At 44.1% G+C, this 18,700-nt stretch overlaps 1 protein-coding gene across 2 annotated transcripts in view; it reads left to right on the forward strand.

Moving 5' to 3' along the window:
- The window catches only part of LOC129857858 (X-linked interleukin-1 receptor accessory protein-like 2), a 319,391-nt gene extending 300,993 nt beyond the window's left edge, over positions 1-18,398 (forward strand). For both annotated transcript variants that reach the window (XM_055926503.1, XM_055926504.1), the window contains 5 exons: positions 2,660-2,789; positions 7,504-7,649; positions 10,537-10,677; positions 11,136-11,312; positions 16,280-18,398. In XM_055926503.1, coding sequence (XP_055782478.1) covers positions 2,660-2,789; positions 7,504-7,649; positions 10,537-10,677; positions 11,136-11,312; positions 16,280-16,980 — 1,295 coding nt within the window. In that variant the 3' untranslated portion in view covers positions 16,981-18,398. The remainder of the gene's footprint in view (positions 1-2,659; positions 2,790-7,503; positions 7,650-10,536; positions 10,678-11,135; positions 11,313-16,279) is intronic.
- The last annotated feature ends 302 nt before the right edge of the window (positions 18,399-18,700 follow it).

An 18,700-nucleotide genomic window follows, 5' to 3' on the forward strand; every position in this document is an offset into this window, starting at 1 on the left:
TTTCAAGTCTGTATGTAGGCAGCAGCCTCTCTGTGTTAGTGATGGCTGTTTAACAGTCTGATGGCCTTGAGATAGAAGCTGTTTTTCAATCTCTTTGTCCCAGCTTTGATGCACCTGTACTGACCTCGCGATCTGGATGGTAGCTGTTAGGAATTTTGTGAATAATAACTAAAATAATTTATAGATTTAGATAAAAACTATAACTAATTGAACTCTGCACGCCTAGTGAAAGAGATTTGTGCTGTGGGTTATTAAGTAAGCAAAAAGGGTCGTTAAACTATGGTTGAACTGACCCAACTTAGCCCTGAGATGTTTAGATAAGGCAGTGAGTAACTTTTTAGGTCTTCCATTATCTTGAGTTGTCTGCTAAAGTGGTAATAAATTATAGTGAGCCTTCAGGAGAATAAATTATATTGTGTGTCGTGTGTGTGCGCTGGGGAGTTGGAATGAACTTTTGAACCTGTTTTATATTGGTCAAGAGGAGGAGATTTATTCTGTAAACCAATGATGTCATATCTTGTATAAAAACTGTTGTTTATGGTTGAATGGGAGCGTGCTCCAAGAATAAATACTATTATCTAATACTATTGTCTATTTTATGTTAATAAGTATCTTACAAATTCTTATAAATAGACAGATTGATTTTAATTAATGAGTACATAGAGGAATTATTTAATTCCCTTAACATAGCGGGGTGAACAGGCAGTGGCTCGGGTGGTTGTTGTCCTTGAATCTTTTTGGCCTTCCTGTGACATCAGGTGCTGTAGGTGTGCTGGAGGGCAGGTAGTTTTCCCCCGGTGATGCGTTGTGCAGACCTCACTACCCTCTGGAGAGCCTTGCAGTTGCGGGCGGTGCAGTTTCCATACCAGGTGGTGATACAGCCTGACAGGATGTTGTCAATTGTGCATCTGTAAAAGTTTGTGAGGGTTTTAGATGACAAGCCATATTTCTTCAGCATCCTGAGGTTGAAGAGGTGCTGTTGCGCCTTCACCACACTGTCTGTGTGAGTGGACCATTTCAGTGTCCACCTTCTACACCGCTGTCCTGTTGATGTGGATAGGGGGGGTCACCCTCTGCTGTTTCCTGAAGTCCACGATCATCTCCTTTGTTTTGTTGACGTTGAGTGAGAGGTTGTTTTGCTGACACCACACTCCGAGTTCCCTCACCTCCTCCCTGTAGGCTGTCTCGTAATTGTTGGTAATCAAGCCTACCCCTGTTGTGTCGTCTGCAAATTTGATGATTGAGTTGGAGGCGTGCATGGCCAAGCAGTCATGGGTGAACAGGGAGTACAGGAGGGGGCTGAGCACGCACCCTTTTGGGGCCCCAGTGTTGAGGATCAGCGAAGTGGAGATGTTGTTTCGTACCTTCACCTCTCAGGAAGTCAGGAAGTCAGTCAGGAAGTCCAGGACACAATTCCACAGGGCGGGGTTGAGACCCAGGGCCTCGAGCTTAATGATGAGCTTGGAGGGTACTATGGTGTTGAATGCTGAGCTATAGTCAGTGAACAACATTCTTACATAGGTATTCCTCTTGTCCAAATGAGAAAGGGCAGTGTGCATTGTTATGGCGATTGCATCGTTTGTGGACCTATTAGGGCGGTAAGCACATTTAAGTGGGTCTAGGGTGACAGGTAAGGTGGAGGTGATATGATCCTTGACTAGCCTCTCAAAGCACTTCATAATGACAGAAGTGAGTGCTACGTGGCGATAGTCATTTTGTTCAGTTACTTTTGCCTTGGGTACAGGAACAATGGTGGTGGCCATCTTGAAGCGTTGGGGACAGCAGACTGGGATAGAATATATCTGTAAACACACCAGCCAGCTGGTCTGCGCATGCTCTGAGTACACGGCTAGGGATGCCGTCAAGGCCGGTATGAATAAAAGTCCCAACTTCGGCAGAGAAGTTTCAAATTCTAACTCAAGTTTCTAGCCACAAACATAAACTAGCTGGAAAGGGCGCATCAGGATAAAATGATTGAACTGACTGAACCGAATCCATTGGTCTCAATTCTATTCTGTGCGACGTACGTCATCAATTTGGGCACCAGGCATGTCCGTATAGCCTCCGTGTGCTCCATTGATGCCTGTTTGTGTGGAGCTTGATTAATAATGCCTAGGAATACAAACGTGAACGCTATGTAATTTGAGAAAATAGATATTATGTAAAGAGTTTTTGATTTTATGCAAAACATCATTACAACTGACTGAACATTCGCTGATGCTATGTGGCAGTGTGAATCATTTATCATATTTTCCCGCTTTCAGGGGTATGCAATAACAATTGTATAGCTAATAGGCTATGTGTTTGTAGATCAACTGAGGTGAATGAACCTACAGCAGCCAAGGTGATAATGGCTGGGGTCATTTTTTGCTGTTCTCCAAATAGCATTTTCTAAACTGTTTTAGTTGTATAGAAATGCAGTAAATGAGCTACAACTTTCAAAAAATACCCTGCCCCCTTCCGGACCTCATTAAAACTCAAACCCTTGTTACGGCCCCGTGTGCGTGTGCGTGTGCGTGTGCGTGTGCGTGTGTGTGTGTGTGTGTGTGCGTCTGCATGAGCCATGTGTACGTGCGTGTGCCACTGGGGGCTCTTTCCTCAGTTCTCTCAAATAAACGCTGACCAGTGTGTTGCCGTCCTTCCTTCCTTGTCATTCCAGGTATGCCCCTCAGTCTGGACTGTAAGGCCTTCTTCGGCTACAGCGGGGAGTCCAGACCTATCATCTACTGGATGAAAGGGGAGAAGTTTGTGGAGGAGCTGGCAGGTCACATTAAAGAAAGTGAAGTCAGGTACTGTATCTATCACTGCAAACTTTTCCTGTTTTTATTTTTCTGATGGTGGATGGTTGTAGTTTCTGCGTACATACAGATACTAGAGTGGATGTGACTGTGTTACTTGTAGGAAGAAAAAAAAACATCCTCCCCAATATTATCCCCTTTAGGTCTGTGGAGTAATGTCTTGTGGGTGTGAAACATCATCAGGAGTCATTAGGAGTGTGATGTGCCAGCGGCCACATCCTGTGCTGTCCAGTGTGAGGTATTAACTATGACTGACAGCTTATAATACCTCCATCGGCAGGGGGGATTTCTGCTTCAATATCAGCCCCAGGATTTGTACTACAGTCTGAAGGGGCAGAAGCAAAATCTTCACTCGTACAATGAGAAATCATGTAATATTAATTTAACGAAAGCAGACTGCTACTATTGAAAGTGGTAAGAGTGAGAGCTCCTCCTCTTGTTGGAAACGTTGATCCCCACAAAGAGAAGGAAGTTAGTAATTACCACATGAAGCTGTCATGTAAATTGAACCAATACTATTAAATGACAAGTAAAAGTCTCTCACCTCCCCAGCCTGGAGTAGCGAGAAGCATTTCAGAGTCATAAAGTACACAATGGATTTCAAAACAACTGAACTGACTCCTCCACACCAGAGCCCACCTCTGCATTTAGACATCTGCTATCTAACGTTACTCCTGGCTCCCGCTTCTATCAAAATCCAGTGTCTTCTCCCTGGACTGGCTAGGAACAATGCCTGTAACTGCCACCACATCCCAGCACACACGACCAAAACAAAACCAACCAATATTTCTCTCTTACTAACCAAACGAGGCTGGATGTCTACAGCTGTACAGACGAGAGCGGGAAGATACTGAAATGAATTATGAAAAGCAGATAAAAGCACTTGAATGGTCAAAGGGGTTGAGACAGAGGAGATACAGTGAAGAGTTATTATTTGTTGACAGGCAGACTGTAATTTTCTGTCTGTCTCAATATTGGTGAACGGCCAAGAATTATGACTAAGAAGGGAGAGTAGAAAAGTCTGCTTATTTAAGAGGGTCTAATAACCCTAAGAACAAAGGCTGTGCCAGTTTTCAGGATAAATATTCATACAAAGAAGTCCAGGTCAGGTTAGTACAGTAAAATCCTCTGACCCAGTTTCTTTCAGCGCTCCTGGTGTACTAATGCAATCTGAGACAGAGGGAGAGAGAGAGGGTGTGCATGTGTGTGTTTAGTGTGTGCGTGCACGCATGCACGCGTGTCTCTGTCTGTCTTTGTCTGCACGTGTGTGCCTGTGTGCTCGTGAGTGTTTGTGAGGATGTGCGTAAACGTATGCGTGTGTCCGACTGAATATTCGGGAGAGTTTTAGCAAGTGGCTCATCATTCAGAATGACCTCTCACACTACACAAATCGCCTGTCAGAGCCGAGCATCACATCAGTCGTTCCCACTGACACTGCAAAGAGCTGCTCTGTATTTCGGGGTGGAGGAGTTGAAGTGCTCCTGTGGGGGAAGAGTTTTTTTTTATGCCGCAGACTGACCATGTCTCCTCTGCTCCGGTTTTGTTTTCCTCCAGCCAAGCGGAGGAACACTGCCAGGCAGCAGGCTCACAAACACCCCCACTAATTACACCATCGCCTCCTTTCCACCACTAGAAGCGCGTCCTCCTTCCTAACATAGATGTACAGGTTCGGATGCCGCAGTGTCGCCCACATGGCCCCTGTCCCTCACTCCCCCATCCCTCCCTCACTCCCCCGTACCTCCCTCCTCCCTGAGCCATGACAGCTCAGCCCCCGCACTGCACTGCCGAGACACATCAATCTGCTGGCAATGGGCCATGGATTTGGCCCGAGACGGGGATTACCACGAATAACCCCCGTACGCCATCCTGCGGACCGGCAGCACCACAAGTCAATCCAGGCCTGACAGACCCTCCAACCTCCCCTCCGCACAGCAAGCAAGTTGCCCACAGAACGCTCCATCAGACAGGCCTGGGCTGTCAGGCCGCCAGCCTCCCAGCTCTCCCCTGGATAAACATACAAGGCCACGTGAGACAGGCCATCCCAGGCTGCGAGATGAGGCTAGAAAGGGTGAGGGGTGGGAGGGTAAAGCATAAGGATACGCACATACATACATACATACATACATACATACATACATACATACATACATACATACATTTGAAGTCGGAAGTTTACATACACTTAGTTTGGAGTCATTAAAACTTGTTTTTCAACCACTCCACAAATTTCTTGTTAACAAACTATAGTTTTGGCAAGTCGGTTAGGACATCTACTTTGTGCATGACACAAGTAATGGTTCCAACAATTGTTTACAGACAGATTATTTCACTTATATTTCACTGTATCACAATTCCAGTGAGTCAAAAGTTTACATTCACTAAGTTGACTGTGCCTTTAAACAGCTTGGAAAATTCCAGAAAATGATGTCATGGCTTTAGAAGCTTCTGATAGGCTAATTGACATAATTTGAGTCAATTAGAGGTGTACCTGTGGATGTATTTCAAGGCCTACCTTCAATCTCAGTGCCTCTTTACTTGACATCATGGGAAAATCAAAAGAAATCAGCCAAGACCTCAGAAAAAAAATTGTGGGCCTCCGCAAGTCTGGTTCATCCTTGGGAGCAATTTCTAAACGCCTGAATGTACCATGTTCATCTGTACAAACAATAGTACGCAATTATAAACACCATGGGACCACGCAGTAGTCATACTGCTCAGGAAGGAGACGCATTCTGTCTCCTAGAGATGAACGTACTTTGGTGCGAAAAGTGCAAATCAATCCCAGAACAACAGCAAAGGACCTTGTGAAGATGCTGGAGGAAACAGGTGCACTTCACAAAATAGATGGCATCATGAGGTAGGAAAATTGTGGATATATTTAAGCAACATCTCAAGACATTAGTCAGGAAGTTAAAGCTTGGTCGCAAATGGGTCTTCCAAATGGACAATGATCCCAAGCATACTTCCAAAGTTGTGGCAAAATGGCTTAAGGACAACAAAGTCAAGGTATTGGAGTGGCCATCCCAAAGCCCTGACCTCAATCCAATAGAAAATTTGTGGGCAGAACTGAAAAAGTGTGTGCGAGCAAGGAGGCCTATGAACCTGACTCAGTTACACCAGCTTTGTCAGGAGGAATGGGCCAACATTCACCCAAATTATTGTGGGAAGCTTGTGGAATGCTACCCAAAACTTTTGACCGAAGTTAAACAATTTAAAGGCAATGCTACCAAATACGAATTGAGTGTATGTAAATGTCTGACCCACTGGGAATGTGATGAAAGAAATAAAAGCTGAAATAAATCATTCTCTCTACTATTATTCTGACATTTCACAATCTTAAAATAAAGTGGTGATCCTATCTGACCTATGACCGGGAATTTTTACTAGGATTAAATGTCAGGAATTGTGAAACATTTAAACTCAGTTTGTGGACACCTGCTTTTCGAACATCTCATTCCAAAATCATAGGCAAAGTCATATGGAGTTGGTCCCCCCTTTGCTGCTATAAGAGCCTTCTTGGAAGACTTTCCACCAAATGTTGGAACATTGCTGTGGGGACTTACATTCAGCCACAAAAGCATTAGTGAGGTCGGGGGCTGATGTTGGGCGATTAGGCCTGGCTCGCAATTCATCCCAAAGGTGTTCGATGGATTTGAGGTCAGGGCTCTGTGCAGGCCATTCAAGTTCCTGTACACCGATCTCGACAAACCATTTCTGTATGGACCTTGCTTTGTGCACGGGAGTATTGTCATGCTACAACAGGAAAGGGCCTTCCCCAAACTGTTACCACAAAGTTGGAAGCCCAGAATCGTCTATAATGTCATTGTTTGCTGTAGCGTTAAGATTTACCTTCACTGGAACTAAGGGGCCTAGACCGAACTATGAAAAACAGCCCCAGACCATTATTCCTCCTCCAACAAACTTTACAGTTGGCACTATGCATTCGGGCAGGTAGCGTTCTCCTGGCATCCGCCAAACCCATATTCATCCATCGGACTGCCACATGGTGAAGCGTGATTCATCACTCCAGAAAACGTGTTTCCAGTGGTGTGAGCTTTACACCACTCCAGGCGATGCTTGGCATTGTGCATGGTGATCTTTGGCGTGTGTGCACCTGCTCGGCCATGGAAACCCATTTCATAAAGCTCCTGACTAACAGTTCTAGTGCTGACGTTGCTCCCAGAGGCAGTTTGGAACTCGGTAGTGAGTGTTGCAACCGACAACAGATGATTTTTATGTGCTTCAGCACTTGGCGGTCCCGTTCTGTGAGCTTGAGTGGCCTACCACTTCGCGGCTGAGCCGTTACTTCTAGACGTTTTCACTTCACAATAACAGCACTAGTGTGTGTATATGTACACATATACACCGACCGCATGTTCTCTGGCATCTGCATTGTGTGTGTGTGTGTGTGTGTGTGTGTGTGTGTGTGTGTGTGTCTGTGTGTGTGTGTTGGCTCTCCAGCTCCACTCTAATGGCAAAGGTCAACAGCAGGACTCCGGGGCAGAATCTATGCCTAACAAGGATGACCTCAGTGCTGAACTCTTGTTAGCTGCATTGTGGAACCAGGGCCTGGCTCTGAAAACAGCCACTATGCGAGATGTATCTCTGTCCCCCACTATCTATCTAAGTAGGATCCTCTATGGTCCGGGCTATGGCACCACCCCTGAGGTCTGTCTCTCTCTCGTCCTCCTCCTCCTCTACACAGGGTGTTGAAGGAGTATCTAGGGGAGAAGGAGGTGGAGCTGTCCCTAACCTTTGATGCGGTGGAGGAGACGGACCTGGGCAACTACACCTGCTTTGTGGAGAACCATATCGGGCGGAGGAGTGGCAGCGCCATCCTGCAGAAGAAAGGTATGCTTGGCCTCAAAACTGCTGCTTCTGCTAAAGCTGCTGCTATGACAGCAACACTTTAGGCTAACAGATTATGGGTAATGTCTCCCTGGGGAGGGGTGCGACGGTGCAGCGTCAGGCCTCAGCGCCATCCCACCTCCCTTGCCATCCCCTCCTGGAGGGGGGTGTCCCGCTGTGTCTCTTCTAATGGGACAGGTGATTAAAGCCACAACTAATGACGACCTTCCTTCTTCCGGTTCTGTCCTTCCAGAGGAGTGGTTAAGTATAGGAGGGTAAACACCCAAGGCTCACTGAGAGACACTGATAGTGTCCCTCTCCCTATCTCTCTATCTGTCTTTATCTGCCTTTATATCTCTCTATCTCTGTCTTTATCTGCCTTTCTATCTCTCTTTTCCTATTTTTCTGCATTTCCGTCTCTCTCCCTCTCCCCTCACCCCCTCTCTCTCTCCCTCTCCCTCCCTTCTTCCCTCCCCCTTTTTCTTTCTCTCTGCCCCCTCTTTCTCCCTCCCTCCCCTCTCTTTCTCTGATTATGCGTAGGGAGGAGCACAACCTCTGACTCATGCTAAGCAGTTCATTTAGTTCAGATTCAGCCTAAGACTGGTCAGAGGAGACAGGGGGTACCATTGTCACCTAGTATTCGTGCAAGTAACAGGCAATTAGGGGTGAGAGCATTATCTCCGTTTCCCATTTGGGCAGTGACTAATTAAAAACCCATTTCCTCCTGCCAAATTTGTCTAATAATACTGTGTCATTCTATATGTATCATTCAATTAGGGTAAAGGTAAGGAACCTGGCTAAACTTAGATGTATACTTAGAGAAATACATTTAGGAAGCGATTGTGTGCAGATGAATGTTGCTAGGTAGGTATTGAAAACCATGAGTTCTGAAAGAGCATGAGTTTGCAGACAGCAGACGTTGATCCCCGTTTCTCTTTGTCTTGGAAAGGCAGATATGCTTGAGTCACAGCTTTATAAGTGCATTGTAAACTAGATTTTGGCTGAGAGCAAATGTATGTTTCATAGCCTCAGCACAATGAAAAACTACAACCGTGAATTGTCTGCTTCGTATGCACCAACAAAGTATTGTAGCAGGTCACAAAGGGCAAAATTATTCTAATGGAATCAAATATAATACTTATGTATTTTATGTTACAGTATTGCATGAAAGATGAATCCCAAATGCCCTCCTAACCTCCCAAAGAGCTGAGTCATCATCTCAAGGCATTATTGTGGCTTAAGTGTCTCGTTTCACAAGGAAAACAATTCATTCAAAAATGTATTTCAGACCCTCGAGCACATTCCTATATCCATTAATGAGGAAAACAGCGTAATTTGTACCTATTAACTTTAGATTCGTCGGCATACAGTGTACTGTATAGTTTTGATAGCCATTCAAATTGAGGAAAATATGTAAACAAATAGCACGTAGGGCAGCACAGACTAGATCAGACAAGGCTAGGTTGGGGGAAAAAATGCATCCAAATATTTGGTCCATAAATATTTAATTCCCCATAAAACATGAGAAATCCTTCCCGCTCCAGTTTTGAAATATTGCTCAGCAAATGAGTGTCCTGAATATTCAGTATTTAAATATTAGTAGGAAGTACAGAACTGTACTATTACTTTGGACGTCAGTTTAGTTCAGTTCAGGTTTCTCCATGAGAAGGAATGAGTGGTCCTGTGTTCCACACTGTCTGGTCTTGGAGTGAGGCTACAGAGACCTCTACTGGTCACTGCTCACTGGGCTAAACACTAATCATCACGGCCCATAGAACACATGACAGAACACATGCAACATAACGGAGGAGCACATTATAATCAAGAATAAACATTGAGGGCTCTACTCACAGTATTGATCTGTGTTGTATATGTGTGGGATGTTAGAGTAATGCTTGTAGTGAATGGCAATGGAATCTCCTTGTATTGTTCAACGGCAGCTGAATTGTGGTTTCACAGGGATGACTACAGGGCCCCTGTTCATTAAGCATCTCAGTGTAGGCGCGCTGATCTAGGATCAGTATTGCCTTTTAGATCATAAATGAATAAGATGACAAGGGCAGTGGGAACCTGATCCTATATCAACACTTCTGCTCTGAGATGCTGTATGAATACAGGCCCAGATTGCTGAAGTGGTTTAGCGCAATAGGACATATACCTATTTTGATCAAAACAGAATGTATAAGGAAATGGCACGCCGACTCTCTTCTTAAAGGTTTTATGATTTCACAGATGAGTGCGTTCACACACCAACCTACCAAGTACCCCAGTGCTGTGTGTCAGTGACGAGTGGCCCGACAGATAGTGTAATGTCTGACAGATGCAGGATGAGAAATTATGCTGCTATCATCTGGAGTGACTGCAGCTAAGATTTATGGCTCATATTTGGTGAATGGCAGCAGAGCAAACATGAACGATTATAGCTAGTTTTGCACCCCCTCAGCCCCCTTTCATACACACGTACGCACGCACACACCCTCAGTATTGCGTGTGAAAGCACCGAACGAAGAAATGTTCTCACATCTGTCTTTCTGCTGTGTTTCTCATGAAGAATATATATATGACAGTTCAATTCAACTCATTTCAGATGAATGCTTGGTTCTTCATGCAGTATTTCCTCACAGAACACTTGGAAATGACTTAATTTAACCCTATAGGCCCCCAAGAACTGTGAACGTGAGCTTCTGGTGACATTGTAACGAAAACACTATTTAGTAGAAAGATACAGAGGAATTGTGGTAGGGGAAAATGTCTTGAGTAATGTTAGTATGTTGTGGCAGTAAGTGTCTTATTTCTCTGTTTCTCCTCACTCTTCATATCTATCTCTTTCTGTATGTCTATATTTGTTCTCTACCAGACATGTATCATATCTATCTATCTCCTGTACCAGACATGTACAGGCTAGAGCTGGCTGGTGGACTAGGAGCCATCCTGCTTCTACTGGGCTTCTTCACGGCCATCTACAAGTGCTACAACGTGGAGATCATGCTCTGCTACCGGAGGCACTTTGGGAGTGACGAGACAGAAGATGGTGAGTGTGTGTCACCTGGGGCTGGGCTGGGTGTGTCCTACACGACCAGCTCTGGGCCTATAGCCCACCCAGTGAGATTCTCAGAGCAGGGAAAAGGTCAGTCACAGCTCTCAGCGCCCCCGGAGACTGTAACAAAAGCGGTATTCTCACCGTATTAAGGATTCATTCATGAGAACTAGAGCTGATGCTCCTTATTTTAGTGACACAGAATTACTTACCATTCCGGCCACTTATCCCATAGTTGTCTGTATCCACACTTCTTTGTTTTAGGATTTAAGTTTCACATTTCTATGACATGGTTGTCACTTTCTAGGATAGATCCCCTTGCTATACATTCACAATAGAGACATACAGCATTTTTGTTGTTAAACAACTATGTCATGTCATACTCATATTCATCTAGAATTCTCATTTGGTAACAGAAAACTGTCTCTTTGTCTTTGTCTCTTCACCCACAGACAACAAGGAGTATGATGCATATTTGTCCTACACCAAAGTGGAGCTGGATTCGATGAACAGGGGCTCCAGTGAAGAGGAGCAGTTTGCTCTGGAGATCCTCCCAGATGTTCTGGAGAAACACTACGGATACAAGCTCTTCATCCCCGACCGGGACCTCATCCCTAGCAGTCACAGCAGTGAGTGATCCCTCCCATCCCTTCGTCCCTCCCTCCACCCCCCCATCTCTGTCCCTCATGGGAGGGCTTCTCTTTGTGATCTAGGTCTACCTCCATCCTCTCTCTCTCTCTCCCTTCCTCCCTCTATCTATCCATCCATCCATCCATCCACCCATCCCTCCCTCTCTCCATCTCCCCAACTCTGTCCCTAGTGGGAAGGCTTCCACCCACTGCCCAGAATTCATTTGACTGTCAAGAAGAATCAAGACAGACGCACATCTTAATCTCCTTTGCCGTGGCTGTATTTGTTCTGTCATCGCCAATATAAGGGTGGTGTGTGTTGTGGTGTGCTTTGAGGGCCTGCATATATTGTGTTATCTATCAATGATGGATCTCCCATCTCCACAAGGCAGCTACTGTACCGTTTTTTGGTGTTGGCATCTTATTTGGGAGTGTAATTGGTGTAAAATAGTTACATGTATGGTAAAAGCAGCGAAAAAATGTAATTCAGCAACTGTATGTATGGTTTACCAGTACATTACATAAGCTTGATGTACAGTGCATTCGGAAAGTATTCGGACCCCTTGACTTTTCCACATTTTGTTACGTTACAGCCTTATTCTAAAATGTATTAAATCGTTTTTCCCCCTCATTAATCTGCGCACAATACCCCATAATGACATAGCAAAAACTGGTTTTTAGAAATGTTTTCAAATGTATCTATAAAAAATACATAAGTACTCAGTACTTTGTTGAAGCACCTTTGGCAGCGATTACAGCCTTGAGTCTTATTTGGTATGACGCTACATGCTTGGCACACCTGTATTTGGGGAGTTTCTCCCATTCTTCTCTGCAGATCCTCTCAAGCTCTGTCAGGTTGGATGGGGAGCGTCGCTGCACAGCTATTTTCAGGTCTCTCCAGAGATGTTCGGTAGGGTTCAAGTCCGGACTCTGGCTGGGCCACTCAAGGACATTCAGAGACTTGTCCTGAAGGCAGTCATGCGTTGTCTTGGCTGTGGTTTGGGTCGTTGTCCTGTTGGAAGGTGAACGTTCACCCCAGTCTGAGGTCCTGAGCGCTCTGGAGCAGGTTTTCATCAAGGATCTTTCTTTACTTTGCTCAGTTCATCTTTCCCTCGATCCTGACTAGTCTCCCAGTCCCTTCTGCTGAAAAGCATCCCCACAGCATGATGCTGCCACCACCATGCTTCACCGTAGGGATGCTGCCAGGTTTCATCCAGACATGACGCTTGGCATTCAGGCCAAAGAGTTCAATCTTGGTTTCATCAGACCAGAGAATCTTGTTTCTCATGGTCTGAGAGTGCTTTCGGTACCTTTTGGCAAACTGTGCCTTTTACTGAGGACTGGCTTCCGTCTGGCCACCCTACCATAAAAGCCTGATTGGTTGAGTGAAGACTCTCCCATCTCCACAGAGGATCTCCGGCGCTCTGTCAGAGTGACCATCGGGTTCTTGGTCACCTCCCTAACCAAGGCCCTTCTCCCCCGATTGCTCAGTTTGGCCGGGCAGCCAGCTCTAGGAAGAGTCTGGGTGGTACCAAACTTCTTCCATTTAAGAATGAGGGAGGCCACTGTGTTCTTGGAGACCTTCAATGCTGCAGAAAGTTGTTCGTACCCTTGCCCAGATCTGTGCCTCGACACAATCCTGCCTCGGAGCTCTACGTACAATTCCTTCGACCTCATGGCTTGATTTTTGCTCTGTCATGCACTGTCAACTGTGGGACCTTACATAGACAGGTGTGTGCCTTTCCAAATCATGTCCAATCAATTGAATTTACCACAGGTGGATTCCAATCAAGTTGTAGAAACATCTGAAGGGTGATCAATGGAAACAAGATGCACCTGAGCTCAATTTCGAGTCTCACAGGAAAGGGTCTGAATGCTTATGTAAATAAAGTATTTCCGTCTTTTATTTTTAATACATTTGCACAAATTTCTAAAAACCTGTTTTCAATTTGTCATTATAGGGTATTGTGTGTCGATTGATGAGGGGGAAAATGTATTTAAATCATTTCGAATAAGGCTGTAACGTAACAAAATGTGGATGAAGTCAAGGGGTCTGAATACTTTCCGACTCCACTGTATGTCAATTCATCTTGTTATACTTTTATACACACAGCCAAAGGTGCATGCACACGAGCACACTCACAATCACATTGGCCCTACACACACATCTCTCCACCTATGGCATTTTGCCCCATACAAAAAAATATGTTCCCACCTTGCACTACAAATATATTGCAAACTAATGTCCATTCCTTGCATAATTTAACATGCAGTGAATTCTAAATAAATCAAAAACTCCTTAGGCTGGTCAAAGTCATGCTTACATAAATAAACTGCTTTCTAAGTGTGTTTGCTCGCTGGCACGCCATGGGGCTCAGTAGGGTGTATTGATAGTGCTGCATAGGTAATGAATTATAGAGAAATGTTCAGTTCCTTGAGAGGCAGGCTGCCATCATTAGTACCAACGCACTTACAGATCAGGCCAACACGACCAAATAACAACGTGTTTAAATGCCTCATTTGTTCAGAATGAGAGAGGGGGGGAGAGAGAGGGGGGTGAGAGAGAGGGGGGAGATGGAGAGGGGGGAGAGAGAGAGGGGGGGGGAGAAGAGAGAGAGCAATTATTGATAATAATTGATTTATGTAATCATCAGCATATGAAAAATGGGGAGAGAAATGTTTTAAAATAGCACTCTAGCTCAGTCCCGCCCATACAAATTGTACTATTTATGCACAGCAAATTGACCGTGAAATTGCAATGTGTTGTTGCTCTTCCATCATTAATTTTGTTAGGAACTGGCAAGAAATGAAAGGAAGAGCATTTCAAATCAAATCCACCAACATCGCAAGGTTAACATATTTATACATATTTCATTGCCAATTAAACATCTGAATGTTTATTCAATTTATATCAATACATGTTAATGTTACATTGTAAAGATATATGAATCTACCGGACCCTTATTGAACTCTCTCAGTATGGTGCCTCTGTATTCGCAGTCTGAACAATACCCCCAATACATATTTCTGGTTGAATCTATTAGGGATATGTCCATGAAAAACACATTATCTCAATATCCATACTAGACGAGACTTGGGGCCCTGCAGGAAAAACAACACATAACAAAGGGTTGAGCTGCTGCCCCCGCTAAGTGTATCCTTTATTTAACATTGGCCTCATTATTTCTCCACTACATTGCTAAAGTTTTATACACAAGTAAGGAGAAAGGATCTCATTTGTGAGGCTTGCTTTGGTGCTCACTGTGCTCAGAGTACTATTTTCAGGCTGCCGGTAATACCTCCATATTGAAAAGGTCTGACAAGCTATCTTTCATCATAAGCCAGAAAAAAAAGGTTGATAGACAGTCTCAAGCTCCTTTAGCTCTGGTGCCACTGCCACATAATGTGTGTGGTAGATTACTTTGAACAAAGTCCCCCACACAGCACATTCTTCAGCTGAGGTCGCTGCCTCTTAATATGTGTGAGGGGAGATCCCATTCCCCCATAAAAAAGCATTTCTAAGTGAATAGCCAAATACAAGACAATCTTGTATATGTCATCTTTTCATGTTAAGCCACATCGATTAAGCTGCAAAGAATGATCATTCAAATGTAAATTGGCTCTGAGTAACATTTAGTTGGAATACATCAGACTTAACTCACTCTTTAGACTAGATAATGCAATTGTGTGCTGCCTGAGGGGAAGTGTGGTGTTTTTTTTATAGCCTTCTATATTCCGGGGGTTTATTCTTAAATACATGCACCATTAACCACAGTCTGGATACTGTGCTGTGTAAAGGAAGTTAGAGATCTGGGCCCGTGTCCACAAAGCGTTTCAGAGTAGGAGTGCTGATCTAGTATCAGTTTTGCCATAGATCATAATGAATAAGACTACATGGACAGATCCTGGATCAGCACTCCTACTCTAGGTTGCTTAGTTTGGCCCAACAATAATAAGATGATGTATCAAGTGTTTTAATCAACTGTTTAGGCCTTTTTATGTTTATTTTTGTGTTTTCTTTCTTGTGATCTCTGTTATAACGCTATTAATGTGATTAGGCCTTATGTTGACTTTCATGCTAATCGCCGTATGTATAGGAATGTGCGTTTGTAGTAGGATATGGAGGTGGGGCACAAGTCGTGTGGTGGCACTGGTGCCTGGGGTGGTGTTGGGTGTCAGGGAAGGAAGATGTGGGGTTTATGGGTGTGGTGTGGTGTGTGGAGCAATGTGTGTGCAGCAGTGGGGTGGGCGGTTGAGGTAGAGGGCCAATGTGTGATGTGACACGTGCAGGTGTAAAAGACAGGGCCCCTGCAGGGGAAGGCAGGACACTATGGACCATTACCCAGCCTGAGCCAGCCATCCGCTAAGAGCTAATATGGAATTTACCTCTCTACATATCTCTCTCTCTCTCCCATTAACTTCCTGTTTTCTATGACTCATAGACACCCTCTTTCGCAGTGTACATGTTTTGCCTGCTTTTCAACAGGCTAATGACATTACTATTGGAATATGTTCACCTACAGGTTTAGGATTAATACGCCAGGGTAGTGAGAAGCCTATATTGACTAAAGTGATGTGTTTTTAAAGTGTGGTGTTGTCCTGATGCTATCTGTTTGGCGGTATACTGGGAGTAGTTATAGGGGGTGTAATGTGACATAGATCAGAGTGTTGGTTGCTTCTGTGTTTTGTAATGTCTCGGGGTGTTGTTTTAGACCTGCAGCTTTATACTGCTGTGATCTCAATTCTAAATGGACAAATATGAATGTTTTGTTACGCGCTATTCTTTGACAAGCTCTCTCTCTCTTTCTTTCCCTTTCTCTGTATCATTCTGTCTTTCCCCCTCTCGCTGTATCTCTTTCTTTTTTTCTCCCTCTCTCTCTCTCTCTCTGTTTCTTTCTTTCTCCCTCTCTCTATCTCTCCCTCTCTCCCCCTCTCCCTATTTCTCTTTGTATGTCTCTCTTCTCCAGTCTACATCGAGGACCTGGCGCGAAGCGTGGAGCAAAGCAGGCGGCTGATCATCGTGTTGACTCCTGAGTTTGTGGCCAAGCGTGGCTGGAGCATCTTCCAGCTGGAGACACGGCTCCACAGCATGCTGGTGACAGGGGAGATCAAGGTCATTATGATCGAGTGTGCTGACCTCAAGAGCGTCATCAACTACCAAGAGGTGGAGGCCCTGAAGAACACCATCAAAGTGCTCACCATCATCAAGTGGAGGGGCCCTAAGAGCAACGAGCTCAAGTCCAAGTTTTGGAAGCAGGTGATTTACGAGATGCCGGTAAAGAGGAAGGAGATGCTGTCTCGCCGGCAGGTGCTTGACTCCGGAGAGCAGGGCCTGTTCGGCGACCTGCAGACGGTCTCCACCATCGCCATGACGACCACATCTGCCTCGCTGGCGCCCGCCCACCATGCCGAGATCCCAGACTTTAACCAGGCCGGTCACCCCCAGATGAGACACTACTGCACCCGTAGTTACGAGTATAAGATGCCCGGTTCCCCCGTGCAGATAGCCACCTTGAGTAACCGTCACATGTACTGCAATATCCCCATGACGCTGCTCAACGGACAGGTGACTCAGAACAACACGATGGGAAAGAGCAAGCAGGAGATCCACTTGAACAGCACATTCGTCCCTCTATCTGGAAGGGAACTCACAAGTGATATCTGGTAGACTGATATTCAGCAACCGGCTTGATGGCACCATCTTTATTTATTTTTAGCTTTTTTTATCTGCATGAAGACTCATTTAGACAAAACACTGATCAAAAAAAAAACGACTGAACACAATCATTTCTCACGGACTACTTTCATTGGCGATTAAATGTTTTATTTTTTTCGTTCAGCCATAAGAAAAAGGGGAAAAAAGGAGTTGCTCCAGTCATAATTTTCTTACTTGAAAAATGTCTCCTTTTCGGAGATAAGTAATACATTCAAAAACCTTGTTTTTAATGTTCAAGGTATTGTTATTATGTACAGTTTTCATATCTTCTATAAACATTCATGATGATTCCTTTGAGATGTTAATGGTGTATGAGTATGTGAGTGAATCCACATTAAATGATTCTGACCTGGGATACTTCGTGGGAAAGGGGGACATTTCTCATTGCGGCACAATTCTGTAAAGACCGACTGAACACATTCTCTGTGAGCTTTAAACATTTTACAGTATATTTAAGCAAATCAATAATGTTTGAAGGTATTGTCATTGTTTGAGGCCAATTACATATGAATATTTGAAATGTTTGATACGATATTTGTTTGAGTTGTGTTCTGTGACTCTAGTTGCTGTCTCTTGATTTCTGCCAGTTACTTTGCTAATTCTATTTGGTAAAAACAAGAAGCCCTCATCAACTTTTTTTTCTACTTCTCTGCTGAAATCCTCCCCTGCTTCTCATGCCTTCTTTCCTCCCTTTCGGCCATATTGTTTTCAGATTACTATTGAGTTGTCTCCTTGAGGATGACCTGCTCTCTAAAGGTTACAGATGGACTCAGTGTGGTGCTTTGGGAACCGATCGTAGTTTTGACTGACTGTACTGTAGAAATGGAATGGAACTGGAATCACCTGAGATATTTGCATTTGTATCTATTTTATTTGATTTTTTTGCAAAATGAGAAGAGAATAGTCTTAAAGAATCTTCCTCTTCTCCGCATAAGTTGCTTTGCTGCTTCTATCCTGGCTCCACCCTAGAGAATTCATCCTATTTGTCTGCTTTGTTTTTTAATATAGCACCCTCTATCTGTCTCATTGCGTTATAGCCGAAATACCAAGATTGTAAAAAAAATTACTTAGACATGGTCTGAGCTTGGTGACCTTCAAGAGCAAACTAAAATACTAACCGCAGGAGGTCAAAGAGATTTCAACCATCAGTCTGAACCATTGCTGAACTGCCCACAGATGTCTTCTCCAACATCAGTTATAAATCATAAGTTTATTTAATGCCTTTTTTTCTGTTTGCAAGCTGATGGATTTTGATAGTGATTCCATGCCATGAATAGCAAGGGCATCAATGTGCATATGATGAAATCAAATAAATAATTTTATGGGACCCTTGCGAATGGCTGTATATTAAATCATGTTGAAATCACACAGGTTGTTTACTGCTTGATTTATTCCATAGGCACTTTGTTTGGTTTTGATTGTCATGTAATGCTGTCACTTTACCTAAATGGAGTAATAATATTAATCTATGTGGTGGAGTACAATATGTCATGCTTTCAATGGTCATACATGTCAGCAACAGGAGCTTTAGTCTTTCCACGTCGCAAAAACTGAAATACTGTATGTTTGTTAGGCGGCCCTCTATTACCTATGGAAGCCCATTCCCGCAACTTAAAAAAAAAATGGCAATACAATCAAAACATTTCGAGATATTAAGTCAAAATTGAGACAC

The sequence above is a fragment of the Salvelinus fontinalis genome, chromosome 6 (assembly GCF_029448725.1).
Source record: "Salvelinus fontinalis isolate EN_2023a chromosome 6, ASM2944872v1, whole genome shotgun sequence".
Taxonomy (NCBI): Eukaryota; Metazoa; Chordata; class Actinopteri; order Salmoniformes; family Salmonidae; genus Salvelinus; species Salvelinus fontinalis.